The 21786-nt window shown below is 45.7% G+C and overlaps 1 protein-coding gene across 10 annotated transcripts in view; it reads left to right on the top strand.

Moving 5' to 3' along the window:
- The first annotated feature begins 3188 nt into the window (after window positions 1–3188).
- LOC147627650 (uncharacterized) overlaps window positions 3189–21786 on the top strand; it is a 36890-nt gene continuing 18292 nt past the window's right edge. For 6 of the 10 annotated variants that reach the window (XR_015268279.1, XR_015268281.1, XR_015268280.1 and 3 more), the window contains exon 1: window positions 3189–5501. Coding sequence is in view for 5 of the 10 variants with exons in the window: in XM_086814571.1 (XP_086670697.1) it covers window positions 5486–5501 (16 nt within the window). In the remaining 5 variants the exon portion in view is untranslated. Of the gene's footprint in view, window positions 5502–18346; window positions 18459–21786 lie in introns of those variants that run through there. The other 4 variants (XR_015268285.1, XM_086814573.1, XM_086814572.1 and 1 more) reach the window with 2 other exon arrangements.

The following is a 21786-nucleotide window of genomic DNA, read 5'->3' as shown; positions in this document are numbered from 1 at the left end:
ATAATTTTCGCAGCCTCTATTTCCATACCTTCCCATTCTTGGGGGTCTTCTTTCCGCTCCTTCCATGTTGTTCACCATGGGAGCTTTATTTTTCATGTTGTACTTGTAGTTCCATGTACTATGATTATACATATTACAAATGGTATAAGTTGGTGGCACAGTGCATTCCTCCTTGAGGTGACCTTCCTGCTTGCGTTGGAAACATAACACATTTTTGCAGAAATTTGAGCCTTTTCTCTTTTTCATTTCTTGCATCAGCTGCTTTACCTACAACATCAATTCTCCGGGCTTGCTTGTGCCTTCCCGATTTTCTTCTTTTTGTCTTTCTTTTTCTTTGCTGCCGCCGCCCGCTGGAGTGTCTTGCAACAAGGAGTCACTTGAATCATCCTCCTCAGTGGTGACACTCTTCCTGGGCTTCCTCTTTTGTCTCCTTTCTCGACTTCTTTTTTCTGCCATTTTGGCCAGCTCAACTAGTTTCTCGAACTCATCTTCAGTTTTCGCTTGCTTTGTGTGTGCTGACTGCTGCGTGGATATCCAGCTTAAGCCCTTAGACAAACCAATTACCAACAATTTGCATTGAGGGTCGGGTTTGTTCCGCCACTCTCTGCCTCAAGCTTAGAAGCTTTGTTGGATAAGCTTCCACATCCATATCCTCTTGTCAGAGCTCTCTTATTTAATCGTAGAGTTAAGTTACAGACTTTATCTTGTGGAATCTTCCCAGAAAAGCAGTCATGACTTCTTCATAGGTCTGGAAATGGTTGTCTTAATATCTTGACACCCACTCTATGGGGACTCTATGGCTATGCCTTTGAAGGTATTCATGAAAGCATCTCTACGGATTTCACTCAGCTCTAGCTCTTCCACATCCCAAGGTTTGGCCACTTTCTAGCATTGCTCAAACATCCTTACATGTAGATCTGCATCTTCCCCTTTGAGAACACCGGTAAATTTTTGGCTAACGGCACAATGGCTCCCTGAGCCTTCTCCGAGGGTTTTGCTGTGCTTATTCTTCCTGGTTTTGTTGCTCCACCCTTTTTGGGCTTTCTGGACCTAGACCATGCTCGACTTCTAGTCCTTGGCACTCCTTTTCTTGGTCTAAATTGTGCTCGAATTCTAACACTTCCTCTTGCTTGTGTGGGATTGCAGAAGTTTCCGCACTAACTTCTTGATTATAACGGTGTGAGGCACTCCCAATTGCAAGCTTCCTATAGGGTCTCTTGGAAGGCATTACTTTTCAGCATCCTTAGATTCATGAGAACATGCGATAAACATGCCTAAATATTGTTGGGTTGTGTTTTATAACATGTATGAGTATGTATATATGTACGTATATATGTACATGTACATATATATGTACGTATATATGTACGTATATATGTACATGCATAGGTGGGTATATATGTATGTACATATATACATACACGTATATATATGCATGTGGGGTGTATGCATGTTTGAATATATGTGTGTGTGTGTGTGTGAGTGTATGCATGTATGCATGTGGGGTGTACGTAAGTACATACACATGTTTTTGCAATTTGCATTTTATATGTACGTATATATGTACATATGTAGATGGGTATATATGTATGTACATACATATATACACATATATATGCATGTGGGGTGTATGCATGCATGCATGTTTGAATATATGTGTGTGTGTGTGAGTGTGTATGTATGTATGTATGCATATGGGGTGTTGTAAGTACGTACATGCTACCGTGATGCCGTCATATCCCTTGACACCACCGCCCTTTACTATCTATCTACACACACACACACACACACACACACACACACACACACACACACACACACACACACACACACTAACACGCACACACGTCTTTATAAAGGTTGCACTTCAACATCGTTTCTTTGTTAATACACTCTCCTCTCCTCCTTTGTGGAGATTCACATTTAAAACCAATTAGGAGAGATTCTCTCTCTCTCAACAAACACAGAGACATTATGAATCTTTGATTCAACACAGTGTTGCCTACAAACATAGCACATGTAGTTTTAAGGTTAAGTCATAAACAACACATCGCATGCTTTGTCGGTCTCATGCGCACTACGCATACAATCTCTCGGCCTCATGCAGAGGAGATGCCGATCAAAACGGCTTTCCATTGCCACTACACATAGCTCTCTCTCTCTCTCTCTCTCTCTCTCTCTCACACACACACACACACACACACACACACACACACACACACACACACACACACACACAGCTTTAAAAAGGGTTGCACTTCTAAGCTTTTTTCTGTTAACCTCATTTCTTTTTGGAGATTCGCGTTTAGAACCAATTAGGAGAGATTCTCTAATTCTTTATAAGGGTTGCACTTCTAAGCTTTTTTCTGTTAACCTCATTTCTTTGTGGAGATTCGCGTTTAGAACCAATTAGGAGAGATTCTCTCTCTCTCTCAAACGCACAGATGCAATTAATATTCATATCACTTCGACTATGAATCTGTGATTCAACACAGTGTTGCTTACAAACATAGAGCATGCAGTTTTGAAGTTGAGTCATAAACAACACAACACATGCTTACTTCGGAGACCACAAAAGGAGACGAACTCCTGTTGTTTGGTGATGCTTCGGAGACTGTGAGGGGCAAACTCCCATTGACGATTGTGCTTGCAACTTGCACAAACACAGAGAGGACATGAGAGAGAGAGAGAGAGAGAGAGAGAGAGAGAGAGAGAGAGAGAGAGATATTAAGCGTCTACTAAAGACCCAATGGGCCTATGAGACCAAAGTGATACATAATGTCCATGGCATATCTCATCATGGAATGGAAAATAAAACAGAAAGAAACCATATACATATCTATCTCATTGGGGCGATACAAAACTGTCCATGGAAACTCATCATGGAATACTAAAAACATAGAAACATGAGAGAGAGAGAGAGAGAGAGAGAGAGAAAGGGGGGGGGGTTGCGGGGGGCTCACCACCAAGACGAGTGCTGAACCTTTGACTGAGAGAGGGACCAGGATGTGACAATTGTAAAGATTTTGAATTCTCTAAGGCTCCAAGCCACCTTCATGGCACTCTGACCAGGTGGTAGTAGGCCCACTGGCCCAAACGACATGGCACTTACGCAAACGCTAAGTCAAGCCGCGTTAATTATATATATATATATATATATATATATATTGAAGATCTATGTTATAGTTGGATGCTAACCATAGGATCAGCGGATTCCTAGCTTAGGGAAGCTCTGATTAGGTTTATAAGTTGCTATAAGTGTACCTACAGGTAGCGCATGGCAGAAGGCACAGCGTGCAGCGCACACAGAGAGGTGAAAAGCGGTTGCTGAAAACAGAGGGAAAGGCACTTTGTCTTTGCTGAAGCTACCGCCACCTCCCCTCTTCGCACAGATGCCGGTAGAGAGGTGAAAAACGCTTGCTGAAAACAGAGGAAAAAGCACTTTGTCTTTGCTGAAGCTGCCGCCACCTCCCCTCTGCAGACCTCCAACAACAATGGTGGGACAAAGGAAAACCAGTGTTGACAGTAGACACCACAGGCACACAGTGGTACTCCTTCACAGTAGTACGCCCTCTCAGCACAGAAACAAGGAGGAACATGGACCTCTTATGGGAGGAGAACTTCATGGTCCGACGACCGGAAGAGCAAGGTAGGTTTCTTCCTTCTACTGGCTTTCATGTGCGTAATCTTCTGCATCACAGAACAATCCAAGGTCCCCAGACTTCAAGCACAAAATTACCATGGCTGGTACAATCCACCATGGGTTCAAGAAGAGCTGGGAAGAAGAGGACTGCAGTCACTGGTGAGATCAACAGAGCGAAAAGATGGAGATGAGACGAGGAAGGCAAAAGGAACCCATTACAAAGCACAGGAGGAGGAAGCGTTGATTGTTAGCAATGGCAACGACCAGAAATTTCAAGAGGATAGGGCTGTTGTGGCCTTACCGAAGGTTTGTGCCAATCTGAACAAAGGCAACAGAATACATGCTGATATTCTGAAAAGGGCATTGCTTGAAAAAAACATTTTATGTCGGTAACAACTTGGTCAATATTTATGGCTTGCAAAAGCACAAGAAGTATTTGACAAGCTTTTAGTTCAGAATGTATTCTCGTGGAATGTGCTAATTGCAGGATATGCCCAACATGGGCAGGGTGAGGAAGCACTGAACTGTTTTGAATGGATGCAATGTGAGGGCCTCACTTCAAATGCAGTCACCTTTGTTTGCATCTTGAAAGCCTGTGGCAGCATAGGAGCATCTGAGAAGGGCAAAAGAAACATGCTGAGATTATGAGAGAGGGGTTGCTCGACAAGGATATTGTGCATTTCATTGGTGACTATGTATGCCAAGTGTGGTGTGCTCGGAAAAGCACAAGAAGTGTTTGACGAGCTTCCAGTTCGGGATGTAGTCTCCTGGAATGTGCTTATCGCAGAATATGCCCAACATGTTTTGAATGGATGAAATGCGAGGGTTTCTCTCCAGATGTGGTTACCTTTGCTTGCATCTTGAAAGCCTGTGGTAGCATAGGAACAGCTGTCAAGGACAAAGAAATACATGCTGAGATTGTCAAAGAGGGGTTGTTGGGAAAAAGTATTGTGGTTGGCACTGCATTGGTGGATATGTATGCCAAATGTGGTGCTCTCGTAAAAGCACATGAAGTTTTTGATGAGCTTCTAGCACGGAATGTAGTCTCTTGGAGTGCACTAATTAGAGGATATACCCAACTAGAAGATATTTCTCATAAAGTATCACAGGAAGGGTATTCTCCAGGTTAGCTTTGGGTGTCAAATGACATTTCTGATGATGTAAAGAAAGATGTGCTATGTGGGCACAACGAAAAGTTGGCCATTGCATGTGCCCTCATCAATACACCCGAAGGGGCATCCATACCTGTGATGAACATGCAGATTTGTGGTGACGGCCATTTTGCTACAGAGATGCAAACCGCTTTCACAATTTTGAAGATGGTAAGTGTGATTGAAGGATGCAAAGGAGCTACATGCAAAAGGTACCCCTCGAGAGAGGGAGATCAATGCCTATAAGGATAGGCAATGTCAGAATCAACACCAAATGATAAGTGGACAACAGTCCAAGGAAGCTGATAAAGATGACAAAGACTCTCCAAGAGACTACATCCCGAGTTGGCTGCTCGTCAAGTGCTTTTGCAAGTGCACCACATTTTGCATACATCTCACACCACCCACCAATCGTAGGTTTTTTCCTTCGAACAACCCCGGAGCGCTCCACATGCAAGTGATTTATACCACGACAACCTACCCACACCAGAGCCCTCAGCAAGACTTTTAGGGCAGAGGTGCCAATATAAGGTCACCGAAGAAAATCAAGGATGGGGGACTTGGCAGTGACAGTTTTTGACCTGCCATTGTCCGGGAAAGGTTTAGGGCCATTGTGCCCACAAGATGGAATGCATGGCCGGCGTTACAATACCTGCATCGCTCCCTGGCGAGGATCGCAGAGCTCTAGAGGATGCCATCACTCCCTGGTGAGGACTCTCCTTACTCAGAATCGTATCAGTTTCTAATCCTTCTTTAGGCATCCTTTTTTGTATGCTAATTTGAGTAATAAGATATTGGCATGGAATTAGGTTTTGTGCTTAAATTAAGCCAAGCTTGTTAATTGTGTTCTGAAAGGAAATTAATTAACTGCTTGTAATTAAATACATAAGTAATTTTGAAGTTGATTTCAAAGTTACTAATATAATTGGAGGGGTCTCCCCTCGCTCAGGACTGCATCAGTTTCTATTCCTTCTTTACACCGATGTTCCATCTGTAGATTGGGGAAGAATAAGGAAAATTAATGAGGCATAATAAGGATGTATTTAAATTGGAAATACAAAAAACTGCAGGAGGATGTATTTATACTGGTAGAGGATGTACAAAAATTGGAAATACATAAACCACAGGAGGATGTACAAAAAGGATGTAAAAAAACCACATGATGCCATAATCCCCATTTGGAAGCTAGCTTGGACTGAAGGCCTGGGTGCATTCTTGTCTTCGGGGTCGAGCCTCTCTAAGCTTTTACATGGTAAGCACATGTAAGTGCCTCAAATGACTACCATTGGGAGTTACTTCCAATGGTAAGCACATGTAAGTACCATTTGGAGTTACTCCCTCCCATAGGACAGCCTGCATATACCTCTCAAATACTGATTCCTGAATGCACGCTTTTCTGAGTCCCTTTGCTTTTGCTTTGGAAGAGCCACTGCTTCCGCTTTACATCCCTTGCTTGCTTCCTCTCTACCTTAGTCCTTTCCACTTCTACCTTCTTCTGGGTTTTGGCCTTCATTGACTCAGTGTACTGCTCAGAGGTGATTACAAGAGAATTGGTGTAGTCCAGAAAGGCTTCTCCTTCCACTCTTCAGATGCTCACTTCTTCCAGAGGTACCCTTAGCAGTTCCTAAATCCTTGGTGTCAGATCTTGTGTAGGTTGCCCATCTCCACTTGTGGACAAAACTGAAAGTGCATGTATGGCTATGCCTTCAAGGCCATTATTGGGGGGTCCCTCAGCCTCTTGAGTACATGCCACTCGGCTAAGTGAACCTCACCATCGTCATCCAGTCGGTGGTAGATGCTTATATTGTCACCTCCGTATGCTGAGAAGGAAGGTCAGCAAAGCTTATGGCATTTCTGTTCAAAGGCCATATCCCTGTTGCCCTGAAACCTGCTTTAATGATATCAACAGTGCCAGCTACAGCCAATGCACGAGATGCTATCCTTGCTAGGGAACCCTTTGATGCTTGACTGTTTGGATTGCGAAACTTCCAGACAGCTCTCTTCTTCTTGTCGTATAAAGTTTTGCAAACACTAATGCAATGCTATTAGGGTTTGCAAAAGCTTAGGGTTTATTATTATTTTTTTTTCGGGGAAAAAGATTCTTCTATTAGTTAACAAAAAAAACCAGCCTCGAAGGGCTAAATACAACCACGAAGGGTTAGATATAAACTCGCCTCCATGTATCAAAGAATCAAAAGGTGGAGAAAGATGCACTTCTCCACCGGTTGCCCGCTCTATGAGGAGAAGGCTATCTCATACAGGGGGAGGGGGAGGGAATAGCCACATAGGTGGTCTGTAATGCCAAGTGGGATCACCACCTCTATCTGTGAGAAAAGCTAGAGCCTCAAGAAAGCTGCCCGAACCAATTCCGCTTGCGGTCAGAGCCACCCTCAGCTTTCCCCACCGACCGCGGAGGGTATGAATGATGTCGAGCCAAATGCTCTTGATGGACTCCGCAAGCGGTGTGTGGGTGCCCGCAATGGCTTCGCTGCAACGAGCTCTCCATATGTGCTAGGCTGTAATGCTGCTACAAATCTCCTATCTCTGGCATGAGCCCGGAGTCCAGTGATCAAAGGATGGGGTTGGGACTGCTGAAACGCGAAGGTGAGAGACCTGAAGAGCTAGCCCCCCACCTTCCTCCTCATAAGCCATGCAACCTCAGCCTCTGTGGCCCAAGCGACAATGCCCTATCGAATGATACGGGTCGAGGTCCTAGCCATCATGAAAATGCAAAGAATCTGCTGCCAAACTGGTTGAGCCTTCGGGCAATCCCAAAAACAATGTCGTTGAGAGACTCTTGAGGGTGGCTACCCCTCGGATAAGCTACTGGTTGACCACCAATGGCCAACTACGTGCCAACCGCCAAGCTCCTATGTGCCAACAGCCAAAGAAAGAGGGTGATCTTTCGAGGCCGAAAACTATCCTAGAGCCTCTTCCAAAAATATGAGAGAAACCATTGTGAGAGGCCCTATGGCTGCCAGCATACTACTGCTGCCGGGGTGCGCGCAACCTCGGGCATTTGAATCTTGTGGCCTAGCCGCGCGGTGTATGTGAAGAATGGGGTATCCTGAGTCTCCTCCCAGTCAGTAGGTTCACGCCAAGTCCACTTCGTCGGGTCCCACTGGAGGCGCATGAGGAGACGGCTCTCCCAAATCCATAACCGCTAGAGTCTGTCCCTGGCCTCCTTGGCTGGCCGGGAGCCAAAGTGCCACTCATGTGCTTGAAATCCAATCACCCTCACCCTTTGTAAGGTGCAGCCACTGAAATCACCCAGAGGGGACTTTGATCTCTCTAATCCGCCATGGGGTTTGATAGAAAAAGTGAGCAAAGCGCAACTCTCATCCGCACCATGGACTGCCAAGAGAATATCATGCCTAGTAAACACGTCTAGCCACTGTGGGGGTGTCGGGTCCAGGATAGGGGTCAACCACTAATAGCAGAGTTGATGTCGAGTTTGAGTCTGTCTCTACCCTGGATCTTGGCCAAGCCTCTCTCCTGAGCCTCCGGGGGAAGTTGTCTGAATGTAAGTCAATCTCCAAGGGACGTGGCAGGTCCTATGCTTAGCGCTCCCCAAGCTACATGAGGTCGGGCCCCCAACATATGGCCACTGGGTAAACGGATCGGGGGATTCTATCTAGATTAGGGGTTGCCGAAGATGCTCCTCCAAGGCTACCTGAGCTAACTGTTGAAGGGCCGGGCCTGAGGTGATCCTAAGCTCGGAGTAGGTTGGCTGCAAATCTGTCCTCAAAAGCTTGGCTAAACCTGTGGGCCCGCATCTCAGTGGATATCCATCTAGTGCTATGCGGCTAGGGGTCCCCCAGGCTTGGAGTATGAGTTGAAATCTTGTCCAAGAGAAAGTCCTTCCAAGGCTCATCACCTGGAAGAAGGCCTCTAACAATCAACTTGCCCAGCAGGGCGCGACTGTGAATGGTGTGGTCAATGATGCCTAGGTCCCCTCTGCGTCGCGGCTGAATGATCACTCTCCATGCCACCTTGGCCCGAGCAAGCCTCCCATCACTGTCAACCCACAAGAAGTTCTGTATCAACCATTGTACCTGACCAATGCATGCTTGGGAGAAGGCCCAATAAGAAGTAATGTACCACATGGTGGCAAGGACTTGGTTCACCACCACACTCGGTCGGCTAAGGAGAGTCTCGTAGAACTCCAGTAGAAAAGCTTATTCCGAATGCTTAGAAGAAGAGGGGCAAGCTACTGCTCTGGGGAGATATCGATGCCCACCTGGCATCCCAAAGAGCGGAGTGGAATGCCCCTCGGGATCCACTGGAAAGTCTCAACTGGACGCCAAGTATAGAGCCTACCCAAAAACCACAAGACTTGTGCGAGTTGATCTGTGATGCTGTTGCGTGACGAAAAACCACAAGACTTGTGCTAGTTGATCTGTGCTGCTGTTGCGTGACAAAAGATCTCAATTGCCGTTGCGAATCTTTGGAGATCCCCACATCTCCGGAAAGGTATGTTGTTGTGTCATCTGCAAGCTCTGAGTCTAGCAGCTCCTCCTGAGGACGGAAGGGTTGACGCAATCCTTGGAGCCCCGTCTCCCGAGCTGAGAGAAAACTGACCATGGCCTCGGGGACTGTCATGTGCACAGTGTGTATCTACCGTGTGCTACACGCACGCAAGACTAGTTTCGAGGCTTGGGGAAGCTTGGAACTAGGCAGGCTGATTGATGAGCTGAGTTAGGGAAATACTAACGGGCGGGCACCCAAGTGTGGACGCCCGATGACCAGCCAAGAGCCTATAAAAGGGTGGCCAAGGTTAGTTATTGTATTATAGAGAGTCTCACGAGTTTGTGAGAGCTCTATGGTCTTGGAGCCTGGATCTAGTGCAGACGTGCACCTGCTTTATGCAGCCGAGGCCGGCAGCAGTCTCGAGGCCCGCGAGGGCAGCTTCGTGGCGGTATGGGACGTCGCGAGGAGGAGATTGGTCGGTACGTCATCCTAGTTAGCTCAGCTCGTGGCTCGGTGGGGACAGCCAAGACTGTGGGCTTGCCCACGGCTGTCATGGTTGGGAGGTGAGTCAGGCCTGCACCCCCTTGCTTGTTTGTTTGTTCGTTTGTTTGCAGGATTCGAGTTTCGAACCAAGATCGATCACGAGGGGATCCGTGGGGATTTGACAGTGGTATCAGAGCATACCTCGTGAACGAACAAGTCGGTAGGTAGAGAAGAAGAGGTCGAAGAACGGTATGTGTTAAAAAACTTGCTGTTTTTTCTGTGCATATTGCAGATTTCAGATTTAGTATGTGTTTTTTCTTCATCAAAGAGACCCATGTTGATGGGAGATGGTAGTGTAGTAAGGGTCGTTGCTTTGCAAAGAAGAGAGAGTCTTGTTTGTGCAGTCGCATGAGAGAAAACAGAAAAAAGAAAAAAAAAGCATGTTTGCTTTTCGTTGCTTTTCGTTGAACGAACGAGAGAGAGAGCGTGCGAAGCGAACGCTGCACTGCTGGTCACGTGCGTTGGCCGGGTGCTGTATGATGCTGCGGGGTGTTGAGGGCGCAAGTGTATGGGCGGCCAGGGCTAGTCGGCTGGCAGGCGCCTGCCAAGCCAGGCGGCCAGGCTTGCGCAGCCAGCCTAGGCTAGACCAAGTGGGCAGGCGCCCAGGGCTATGCTGCCGTGTTGCCCAGGCCCACGCAGGCTGGCACAGGCGCAGGTAGTGCTGGCTGCCAGCAGCACGTCTGACACACGTAGGCGCCGGTAGCTCACCAAGCAACGTCAGCGTCAGCGATGGCAGCCAGCACACCGACGGGCGTATCCAGGGGGAAAGAAAAAAAAACTAAGAAAGCGTACGTTTTTTTTAGCTTTCGTTTTTTTTTTGGGAGTTTAAATTTTTTTTTAAAGTTTTAAAAGACTTCTTCTCCAAGGTTTCCAAAGTGTTAAAAAAAAAAAAAGACCTTAGAATATATATATATATATATTCAAAAAAAAACACACAAAAGCAAAGCAAAAGCTAAGCCTAGCTTTTGGAGATTTTTTGGCTTTTGGGAAACCTTTATAAACCCCCCTCAAGTGGGCTTCTTGCCACACATTTCTCAAGTTTTCAAGCTCTCAAGCTCTCAAGTTCGCTCGCACTTTTGTTGTGCAAAGATCGAATTTTCTCTCCACGTACTCTCTTCACAATGTCGACCCAAGAATCAGAGTTGGAGCCCCTTGTGGAACGCGAAGGCTTGCCGGCTACGAAAGGTACCGATGTCGATCTTTTTGACGATTTTGTGTCAAAATTAGATTTCCAAGAGTTCAAAGTAGCTCTTGAAGCTTCTTCGACGGAACGTCAGGCACAAATCGCAGCCCAGATGCAAGCTTTGTAGAACTCCATCGCTCTATTGACCACTACCCTCTCTACTTTCTTGGGTATGGATACCTTGGCTTCAGCTTTAGGCTCCAATATTACTCCGGAACCGTTCGGGGGCGAGCAAAAGTAGCGAACCAAGGAGATCGTGGATACGTGGCTACATAAGTGGCAAGTTCACTTTCAGTTTCATCCATATGATGATGGAAAGAGGATCCAATTAGCAGCAGGTTTCCTGTCTGGCAAAGCTTTGCTTTGGTGGAAGGAACTCAATTCTAAGCCAACGACTTGGGCACAATTTAAAGATATCTTCAAGAAAGAATTCCTCAAGAAAGAGGATGACTATGATGTTGTTGCCTGGTTTTCAGCTTTGACCATGACCTCGCAGCATCTCACTTATGAGGTCTACCTCCAGAAGTTTCGTGACTTGCAGATGAAAGCTACAAAGATGGATCCCACTACTCTTTTGGGGTTTTTCGTAGCTGGTTTACCAGACTCGTACCGATTACAGGTTAAAAATAACAAATGTAAAACATTGGACGAGGCCATTCATTCAGCTCGTATCTATGATGATACAATGGTCTCTTCCAGGTCGAAATCCGTTACCGAGCAGGGGAACTTTATTTCAAGAAAGTTCTCCGCACCTATGGCTAACACGACAGAAGGAAAGTCTTCGGACCAACCTTCAAAGAATTCCAGTTCGACACCAGCGAAGAAAAAACGACTCCTTAGGGCTTTAAAGCTCAAGAAGGAAGGACGTTGTTTTATCTGCGAAGAAAAAGGACACATGCGTAACGAGTGCCCAAAGCAAAAGGGTACCAAGTCAAACGCAGGACCCAAGCCAAAGGCAGCTAACAAGTTGTCTTTGACAGGTACGTCAATTACTGTACTTTCTCGCCCTAGTACTTGTTCTGATTGTCTGTTCAATTCTAAGGTATTTGGCTTGCATGATCTTCTCCGAGTTTATGGAGAAGTGAATGGCCATAAGATTCACATTCTTTTAGACCCTGGCAGTTCGCATAACTTTGTTAACTACAAACTTGTGCAGAAATTGAGTCTTGATACGACACTCAGCGACCATACCTATGAGGTACGCCTACCTGCGGGAAGGCAAGTTTGGGATCGCAAGGTGGAGATGCTTCCAATCCAGATTCAGGACTACAAAGATACTCTGGAATGCTATGTTATGTATCTGGAAAATGTAGACTTGTTATTAGGGATTGAGTGGTTTAAGACTCTTGACATCTAGATAGATTGGTCTAGTCATATTTTTTCTTTTCAGCATAGGGACACCAAGTATAGTATTTTAGGTGATTGTATCCATCCCTCTCAGGGACCTCTTGTAAATACAATTGATTTTGGAAATATAATTGGATTCTTCTTTGTATACCGCTTTCCATTGTGTATTGATTCCACTTTCTTCTTTTCTCATCCCTTCCTTGGATGTGAATGAATTAAGTGTGTTTGAAAGCAAAGAATTACAGAAGATACTTGATTCGTTTCAAGATGTATTTCCTAAGGAACTGCCATCGGGTTTACCACCTGAACGGGCAGTAGATCATCGTATTTACTTGATCCCTGGTGCTCATCTTGTCAGTATTCCACCTTATAGGATGAGCCAAGCTGAGGAAGATGAGTTGGCTAAACAACTCGAAGATTATTTGAGGATGGGCCAAATCCGTCCAAAGTAAATCACCTTGGGGAGCACCTGTGTTGCTTAGGAGAAAGAAGGACAATACTTGGAGAATGTGTATAGATTGCAAGAGATTGAACAAGCTGACCATTAAGAACCGTTATCCTCTCCTTAGATCAGATGACCTGATTGACCGGTTAGCAGGAGCGAAATATTTCACGAAGATAGATTTACGTACTGGCTATCACCAGATACGTATTCATGAAAGGCATGTCGAAAGAACCACCTTTCGGACTAGGTATGGCCATTACGAGTTTCTTGTATTACCTTTTGGGTTAACCAATGCTCCAGCCACTTTCCAGCAAATGATGAACGATCTTTTTCGTGGACATTTGGGAAGATTTGTGGTGGTGTTCCTGGATGATATTTTGATTTATAGTCGTACTCTTGAGGATCATGTCAAACACCTCACGATCGTCTTATCTATTTTAAGATAGAATCGACTATATGCTAAGTTAAGTAAATGTGAGTTCTTTATGACCGACATCATTTACTTGGGACACAAGATCACTAGAGATGGATTGAGCATTGACTATGACCGAGTTCAGAAGGTTTTGGACTGGCCTATACCGCGAACAGTGAAACAACTTCGTTCTTTTCTCGGTTTTGTTGTTTTTCTTCGGAAATCTATACGGGAGTACTCTCAGCTCACACTACCGATGACCGACTTATTGAAAGGTCGTGGACGTAAGTCAAATCAGCCTATCACTTGGAATAACGATTTGGATATGGCCTTCAGACTTTTGAAAGATAAAGTCAAGGAAGCATCTATCTTAGCATTGCCTGATCCTAGTCGGCCTTATGTTCTTGAAACTGATGCCAGTGGCTATGCTATCGGGACTGCTTTATTTCAAGATGGTAGACCGGTTGCTTTTGAAAGTAAAAAGCTAGACGACACTCAATCTCGTTGGCCAACCCTTGAGAAGGAGCTTTATGTTGTGATTCATGCTCTCAAGGTTTGGAGACATTATTTATATGGCTCCAAGTTTGTGGTATTGACTGATCATCAGTCAATCAAGTATGTGTGTGATGCAGATGATTTGAGAGGAAGGAAAGCTCGTTGGGCAGAGTTAATGCAAGATTTTGAATTTGAGATCCGTTATCGGAAAGGGTCCATGAATAGTATTGCAGATACGCTTAGTCGGATTAGAGAGGTGAATTCTTTGTCGTTCACCGAGATTTCTACTGACTTATTTCAGTCATTGAGAGGGCTTTGCAGGACTGATAGTTATTTTGGTCCATTTTGGCAGAAGATCCAGGACGGGAGCTCATTGATTGACTAAGACTCGATGACTGAGCAGTCTACTATTCAGGCTGCAGGAGGCCAGTGGATGATTCGGAATGGTTTGCTACTCCGTAATGACAAAATTTGTGTACCACAGATCCCGGACATTAGGTCCAAGATTCTTAAGGAGTGTCACGACGCCCCTTCTGCTGGACACCCTGGGGTACACAGGACGCTATCATTAGTGAAACACACTTTTTATTGGCCAAAGATGAAAGGATATGTAGAAGATTATGTTCTCTTTGGCCAATAAAAAGTGTCAAATTTGTCAGGCAAATAAAGCTGAACGCTTTAGACAGGCTGGATTGTTGCATCCTTTGCAAATCCCAGGTAATAAATGGGAAAGTATTTCCATGGATTTTATTACCGGATTGCCAAGAACACATCACAGCCATGATTCTATTTGGGTTGTGGTAGTTCGCTTGACAAAAATGGCTAGATTTTTACCGACCCGGAAAACTATTACAGCTACGCAATTAGCTTGGCAGTTTATCGAGCAATTGTTTAGACTGTACGGGTTACCGCAGGACATAGTCAGGTCATAGGGACTCTAAGTTTACGAGTGATTTTTGGAAACTTGTTTTTGAGAAGTTGGATACAACTTTGAATTTGAGTTCCTCTGATCATCCTCCATCTGGTGGCCAGACTGAAAGAGTGAATCAGATTTTGGAGGATATGCTTCGAGCATATGTATCCAAAAGACAGAGTTCATGGGAGGATTATCTTCCTATGTTAGAATTTGCTTATAACAGTACTAAGCATACGAGTACAGGGTTTAGTCCTTTCATGCGTATGTATGGTTTTCAACCTCCTGTTACATTAGGATTCTCAGGACTTCAGCATGATGCATCACGTAATTTTTTGCAAGATATGCAAGAAATATTACAAGTTGCAAAGGAATCTATTAGAAGTGCTCAAGACTGAGACAGGTTTTATTCGAATAGACATCGTTCACCTAGAGAGTTCTCTGAAGGAACGATGATGTATTTGCGAGTTCCGAAAGATTTCGAGACTTTACGGACAGGTAGATCTCCGAAATTATCCCCTAGATACTATGGACCATTTCGTGTTATACGACGGATTGGTTCAGTTGCATATGAATTGGATTTGCCTTCTCATGTGAAAGTTCATCCTGTATTTCATGTCAGTAGACTTAAGGAAGTACTGGGTGGAGCAAATCAGTTAGTTACTCCTCAAGAAATTATAGATGTCGAGGACAGGACATTTGTTCCGCACGAACCTGAAAAGATTCTTGGATTTCGTGAACGAAGATTGTGTAATACGCTTATCACGGAATACCAGATTAATTGAAAGGATCGTGTTGAGGAGGACGCTACATGGGAGACATTGACTACTCTTCAGAGAGATTACCCTGGCTTTTTAGTGAGCTTAGAAGAGTGAGCTCTTAGAGGAAGGGGAGTATGTCATGTGCACAGTGTGTATCTACCGTGTGCTACACGCATGCAAGACTAGTTTCGAGGCTTGGGGAAGCTGGCAGGCTGATTGACGAGCTGAGTTAGGGAAATACTAACGGGCGGGCACCCAAGTATGGACGGGCGGGCGCCCAAGTGTGGATGCCCGATGACCGGCCAAGAGCCTATAAAAGGGTGGCCAAGGTTAGTTATTGTATTATAGAGAGTCTCGCGAGTTTGTGAGAGCTCTATGGTCTTGGAGCCTGGATCTAGTGCAGACGTACACTTGCTTTATGCAGCCGAGGCCGGCAGCAGTCTCGAGGCCCGCGAGGGCAGCTTCGTGGCGGTATGGGACGTCGCGAGAAGGAGATTGGTCGGTACGTCATCCTAGTTAGCTCAGCTCGTGGCTCGGTGGGGACAGCCAAGACTGTGGGCTTGCCCACCGTTGTCATGGTTGGGAGGTGAGTCAGGCCTGCACCCCCTTGCTTGTTTGTTTGTTCGTTTGTTTGCAGGATTCGAGTTTCGAACCAAGATCGATCACGAGGGGATCCGTGGGGATTTGACAGGGACAAATAGGAAGAGGTAAGGTGCCAATGGATAGCCGTGCCGGACTGAGCGAGAAAGGGAGAATTTGTCACCTTGGGCTCCCTGAATACCACCTCTCTCGTGTGTTGCCAGACCTTCTATCGTGCGTCCACCACCTATGGGGATAATGGGGCACTCGTGAGGAGGGATCGGAAAAAATCAGTGGCAATGGCTCTCACATGGGGGGGGTCAGAAACAATAGTTCCATCGTGGTTATGCAACCTGTGAATACCATCTCTCCACCTATGGAGGCGTGCAATCTCAAAGAAGTCCCCCATAACTCTCATCTCCGGCTTGGGTCCAGAGGGAAGCTCTGGCATGGTATCTGTACTCAACCCTCCTCTCCTCGATGGATCCGATCCTTGCACGGGCGGTAGCAACCTGACTCTCAATCCACAGGCTATCGGGGGAACTCTCTTCAAGACGTTGCAGAGAAGAAAGACCCCTTTAAATGCTCCTCTCTTGCTCACAAAATCCCTCCAATCTGCTCCGTGCTGCCTCTTGCAAAAAGAAGTTGATCTCGCCAAGGCCCGCATCCAAGGTGCATGCGGCAGAACCTGAGATAAAATCCAATCCCGCCCATATTTGCTCTATCTTGCCTGCAAATCTCAAGGTCCTGTATGAGGCCGTTTGGAATCCTAGTGCTCACATGCCTATCGTGCCTCCAAGGCACAAGAAGATCCCAAGAATGATACAAAATGGAATTGGGGCCATGGGGCCATTTTATATGGCCCCAAATACCCAGTCGGCCTGTGCTAAAGGAAGCCGACTGGCCCTGAATCTCCACGACCAGCAAACACACTCAGTCGGCTAGCTGTCTTGAGTCGGCCTGAACAAATATGAGGTCGGGTTCTTGAAGGTACAGTTAGCCAGCACAAAGGTCCTCCTGCCAACACGGGGAAGCCACCCAAGCCATAGAAAAAATAGGGAAAAATGGGAGAAAAATACGGAGAGTGGGGAAAAATGAGAAAACACCTAATAAGGGCAGGCACACCCACAACAAAGGCCCTGGCGTATAAAAATAGACAGGAGATGACTTCTAACACCCCCTCTCAGCTCCTGGTTGTGAAACCAACCACAAGGAGCTGGGGTGCCACCTGAGTAAATCCTGAGATAGCGACTTCGTGAAGAGGTCCACCGTACTGTCCTCCGTCAAACAAAACTCTAGCAAGATGTCATCAGCAACGATCTGTTCACGAACAAAGTGCCTCTGGATGACCATGAGTTCCTCCAGTGGAAGCCCAATCCTGCAATGCAACCTCTGTAACCTCACCACCTCACGAGCAGCATCACAAGCAGCCCGGTACTCTGCCTCTGTCCTCGACAAGGCAAAAGATGACTCTCTTACTGCTCCAAAAAACTGCTCCTGGGCCTGAAGTAGATCTCCTCATGTCCGGATCTCCTCCCCAAACTGAGTCACTCCAACCGTGGAGTCGGACTCCATCAATGAATCCCCCTCCTATGTAAAAGAGTCCATGATCCTTCGCATGCCGCAGAAACCACAGGAAACGCAATCCTGCCTCCCAAAGAGTCTTCTGCAACCATGAGCTCAACTGCCTCACCAGGAAGCTCCCGTCCAATCTGGTGTCCATCAACCAGATCAATGAACCATTCTGCTTCTGAGTCAAAGAGGCATCACACTGCTCACAAGGATCAACACCTGTTACGGTGCAAAAACAAGTCCTGGAAACCTGTTGAAGACCATGCAAGGCCTTCGGAAACCTGTCAACCACCCCCTCTGAATCCGGAACCACAAAGCCTGGAGTATGCACCTCCTCCTACAAGTAATCCACTGCCACCTGCTTGGCTTTCCGAAAGGTCCCCGTGGAAAGAACATCCTCATCTCCAGGAGGTTCTTTGTTCCGAATACTACGAGACATCAGAGCATAAGTTACCTGTTCCGTTTCCTTTGACTAACGAACACAAGAACTACCAACATCAGTACTGGAGAGTTCCTGCCAACTGCTGCCATCTACTGGCATCTGGTCTCGGAAAGCCTGCACCTGCAGCGTATCCACACTTAAGTGGCCATTACCAGACTGCCACTCATCACAAACCTGAGGACCTCGGAGAGAGAGTGCTGAAAGCTTGTAAACTCCATTCTCCACTCTGCCTTCCCCAACTACCTGGCCTGTTGCTTTCCAAAATCAATTAAAAAAACCCCTTTTGTAAATGTATTTTTGTAAATTCACTTTTAAATTTTAAATTAAAATACCTCTTCATTTAAACTCACGTGGTATACTTACATATTTTTAGGTGAACCCCCCCGGGCAGTCGAGCAACACCGAGAAAGAAAGAGACTATTTGTGGGTGCCCTCGAGTTTTATGTTCATGATAATCTCTTCTTCGAAGACACGAAACTAAACATTTCACAAACATGGAGAGGTATGACCAACAAACGTTGAGTGGCCAAAGAGCTACAAAGGAAGTAAGTTCAAGGAGGGAGTTGAGTTGTGTGTAATGGATTTGATGCTCAAATGAGTGCAAAGGCGAATCTCAAAAAAAGGGGAGGTAAGAAATAGAGGTTAACTGGGAGGGGGAAAGACGAGAGAGAGGTAAGGCAACATAACTGCTTAAGGCAAATAGACGATTAAGAAAAAAATACATTAGGGGATTCCATGTAAAGCTTTATAAATTACGTAAAAAAAGAGAGAACATGGCAATAGAAGTTGACGGAAATGGTGGAGAGATTAGAGGCCAATGGCACACTGTGTAGGAGAAACAAGAATTAGGGTTAGGTTAATTCATGTGTGGGAGACATACACAGAGAAGAACAAGGGAGAGAGAGAGAGAGAGAGTTGTGGGGATAAGTCAACTCATGAGGCATGAGTGTGTGACTCCCCTATCACACATGTATATTGCACTAGTACACATAGTGCACTTAGTACATTAAAAGTACTAAGTGTACTATGTACTATAACTTATGGGCTTGTACACACTATAAGGGTGGGCATAACGCCTTTACCCCAACAACCTCCCACTTAAAGGCAAAGTGCCCTTAAATGAAGGAAAAGAAAAATCAGCATGTACATGATAATATACAAGGCCATATCAAGGCTAAAACTGGCCTCATCCAATGCCCATCAAGTGTCTGCAATGAGCAAACCGCTCCGGAGGCAAACTCTTTGTCAACAGATCAGCCGGGTTGTCATCCGTGTGAATCTTAACAAGCTGAATTTGCTTGTTCTCTATCACCTCTCTGATGAAGTGATACTTCACATCCACATGCTTCGTCTTTGCATGAAAGACATGGTTCTTTGCCAACTGGATGGCACTCTGACTGTCACAATGCAACAATGGAATATCCCCTGTATAACCCAAATCAACCACTAACCGAGATAGCCATAATGCCTCCTTGCAAGCCTCTGTGGCTGCAATATACTCGGCCTCTGTAGTAGAGAAGGCTGTGCACTTCTGCATCCTGGATATCCATGACACAGCACCTCCTGTGAATGTAAACACATAACCGGTAGTAGACTTCCGGTTATCTGGATGACCGGCATAATCCGAATCCGTGTAACCATGCACTAATGCATCCTGTTTGCCAAAGCAAATGCACATATCCTGTGTGCCCTTCAGGTATCTCATGACACCTTTCACTGCTTCCCAATGCTTCTTGCCAGGGTTGGCCATGTATCTAGAAACCACTCCCACTGCAAATGCAATGTCCGGCCTAGTAGCAACCATGGCATACATGAGACTGCCACAAGCTGAAGCATACGGAATCTTGGCCATGTCAGCCCTGTCTCTATCCGACTGTGGGCTGTCCATAGCACTGAGTTTCACATATGGAGGCAAAGGAGTACTAGTCTTCTTCCCCCCGTCCATATTGAACCTCTGCAAGACTTTGCCAATGTATTCCTTCTGAGACAAATACAACACATACTGATTTCTGTCCTGAAGTATCCGCATACCCAAGATGTGATTTGCATCACCCAAATCCTTCATATCAAAGGTTTGATGCAGCCTCTGCTTCAAGGCATCCATCTCTTTACGAGATTTCCCGGCAATCAACATATCATCAACATACAAGATGAGGATCAATAGACTGCCATCCAAAGCTTTCTTTGTGTACAAGCAGTGATCTATGTCACTTCTCCTGAATTTCTGGGATTTCATGAATGTATCAAATTTGTGATACCATTCCCTTGGTGCCTGTTTGAGCCCATAAAGACTCTTTTTCAGCTTGCATACAAGCTTCTCCTTTCCACTCACTGCATAACCCTCTGGCTGCTGCATATATATCTCCTCATGGAGATCACCGTGAAGAAAAGCAGTCTTCACATCCATCTGAATCAAGTCCAGATCATCATGCGCAACCAAAGCTAACACAGCTCTAAGTGTGGTCATTTTGACCACTGGAGAGAAGATCTCATCAAAGTCCACACCATATTCCTGCTTGAAGCCCTTAGCCACTAACCTGGCTTTGTATCTTGGCTTTGCATCAGGTGCAACTTTGAGCCTGTAAACCCACTTGCATGGCAAAACCTTCTTGCCTGCAGGCAAATGCACCAACTTCCAAGTTCCATTTTTATGCAGAGAATCCATCTCTGACTTCATGGCACGCTCCCAAAGAGCCTTGTCTGCCCTCTGTAAAGCCTCTTTATAACATGAGGGCTCCCCACAGTCAGTAAGCATCAAGTAGTCAACCCCTGGAACAAACCTTTCAGGGGCTCTGGAGGGTCTTGTGGACCTCCGTACCCAATGACCATCATTTGCAGGTTGCTGTCCAGCTTGCATATCACCAATTGGTGGCTCCTGTTCCATGCCATAAGGCTGAAAAATCATGCCCGGTATCTCCTCTAACTGTGGTATATCCATAGGGATATCTTCTGCCATCTCTGGCTGTCCATTTGGACCATTTTCAGCACCATTTAAGGGCTGGTTTTCCTGCTGTAATGGCTGATTTACAGCCCTTTGTTGTTGTCCATGATGTCCATCATCATCAAAGATGACTCTGCCAGGCTCCTGTTGCCTTGCAGGCTCCTTATACATGCATGTTTCATCAAAAATGACATCATTGCTGCGTATGATCTTTCTATTCATGGGATCCCAAAGTCTATACCCCATTTCACCTCTGTCACCATATCCTAGGAATATGCATTTGTGAGACTTAGGATCAAGTTTGGTGCGCATTTCCCTGCGTATGTGCACATACGCAACGCAACGAAACACTCTCAAGTGCTTGTATGACGGAGGCTTCCCTGTCCATACTTCCTCTGGCACTTTCCCACCAAGCCTCGTGTTAGGTGACCTATTTATAAGGTGAACGGCTGTCATAACAGCTTCAGCCCAAAAACCATGAGGTAATGCAGCATGTGACAACATAGAACGGACCTTCTCCTGTATGGTCCTGTTCATCCTCTCTGCTGTCCCGTTTTGTGGAGGATCATAAGGAGTAGAGAGCTCCCTCTTGATGCCTTTAGCATCACAAAAGTCCTGAAACTGTTTGGACATATACTCTCCACCATTGTCGGAACGCAAAGCTTTCAGTGTTTTGCCAGTTTGATTCTCAACAAGAGCAACAAACTTCTCAAACACTGAGAATGTATCACTCTTCAAACGAAGAGGATAAACCCACACCTTGCGTGTGGCATCATCAATAAAAGACACAAAATATTTTGCCCCTCCCAAAGAAAGCTGAGGCATCTCACATACATCTGTATGCACAAGCTCTAACTGAGCATCTTTCTGTCCAAGAGCTTTCTTGTGG

This window comes from Cibotium barometz, chromosome 20, assembly GCF_041138505.1.
Source record: "Cibotium barometz isolate CiBa-2024 chromosome 20, ASM4113850v1, whole genome shotgun sequence".
In the NCBI taxonomy this organism is placed as follows: Eukaryota; Viridiplantae; Streptophyta; class Polypodiopsida; order Cyatheales; family Cibotiaceae; genus Cibotium; species Cibotium barometz.
Note: the sequence above shows the minus strand (reverse complement) of the source record. Positions and strands in the feature narration are given on the sequence as shown.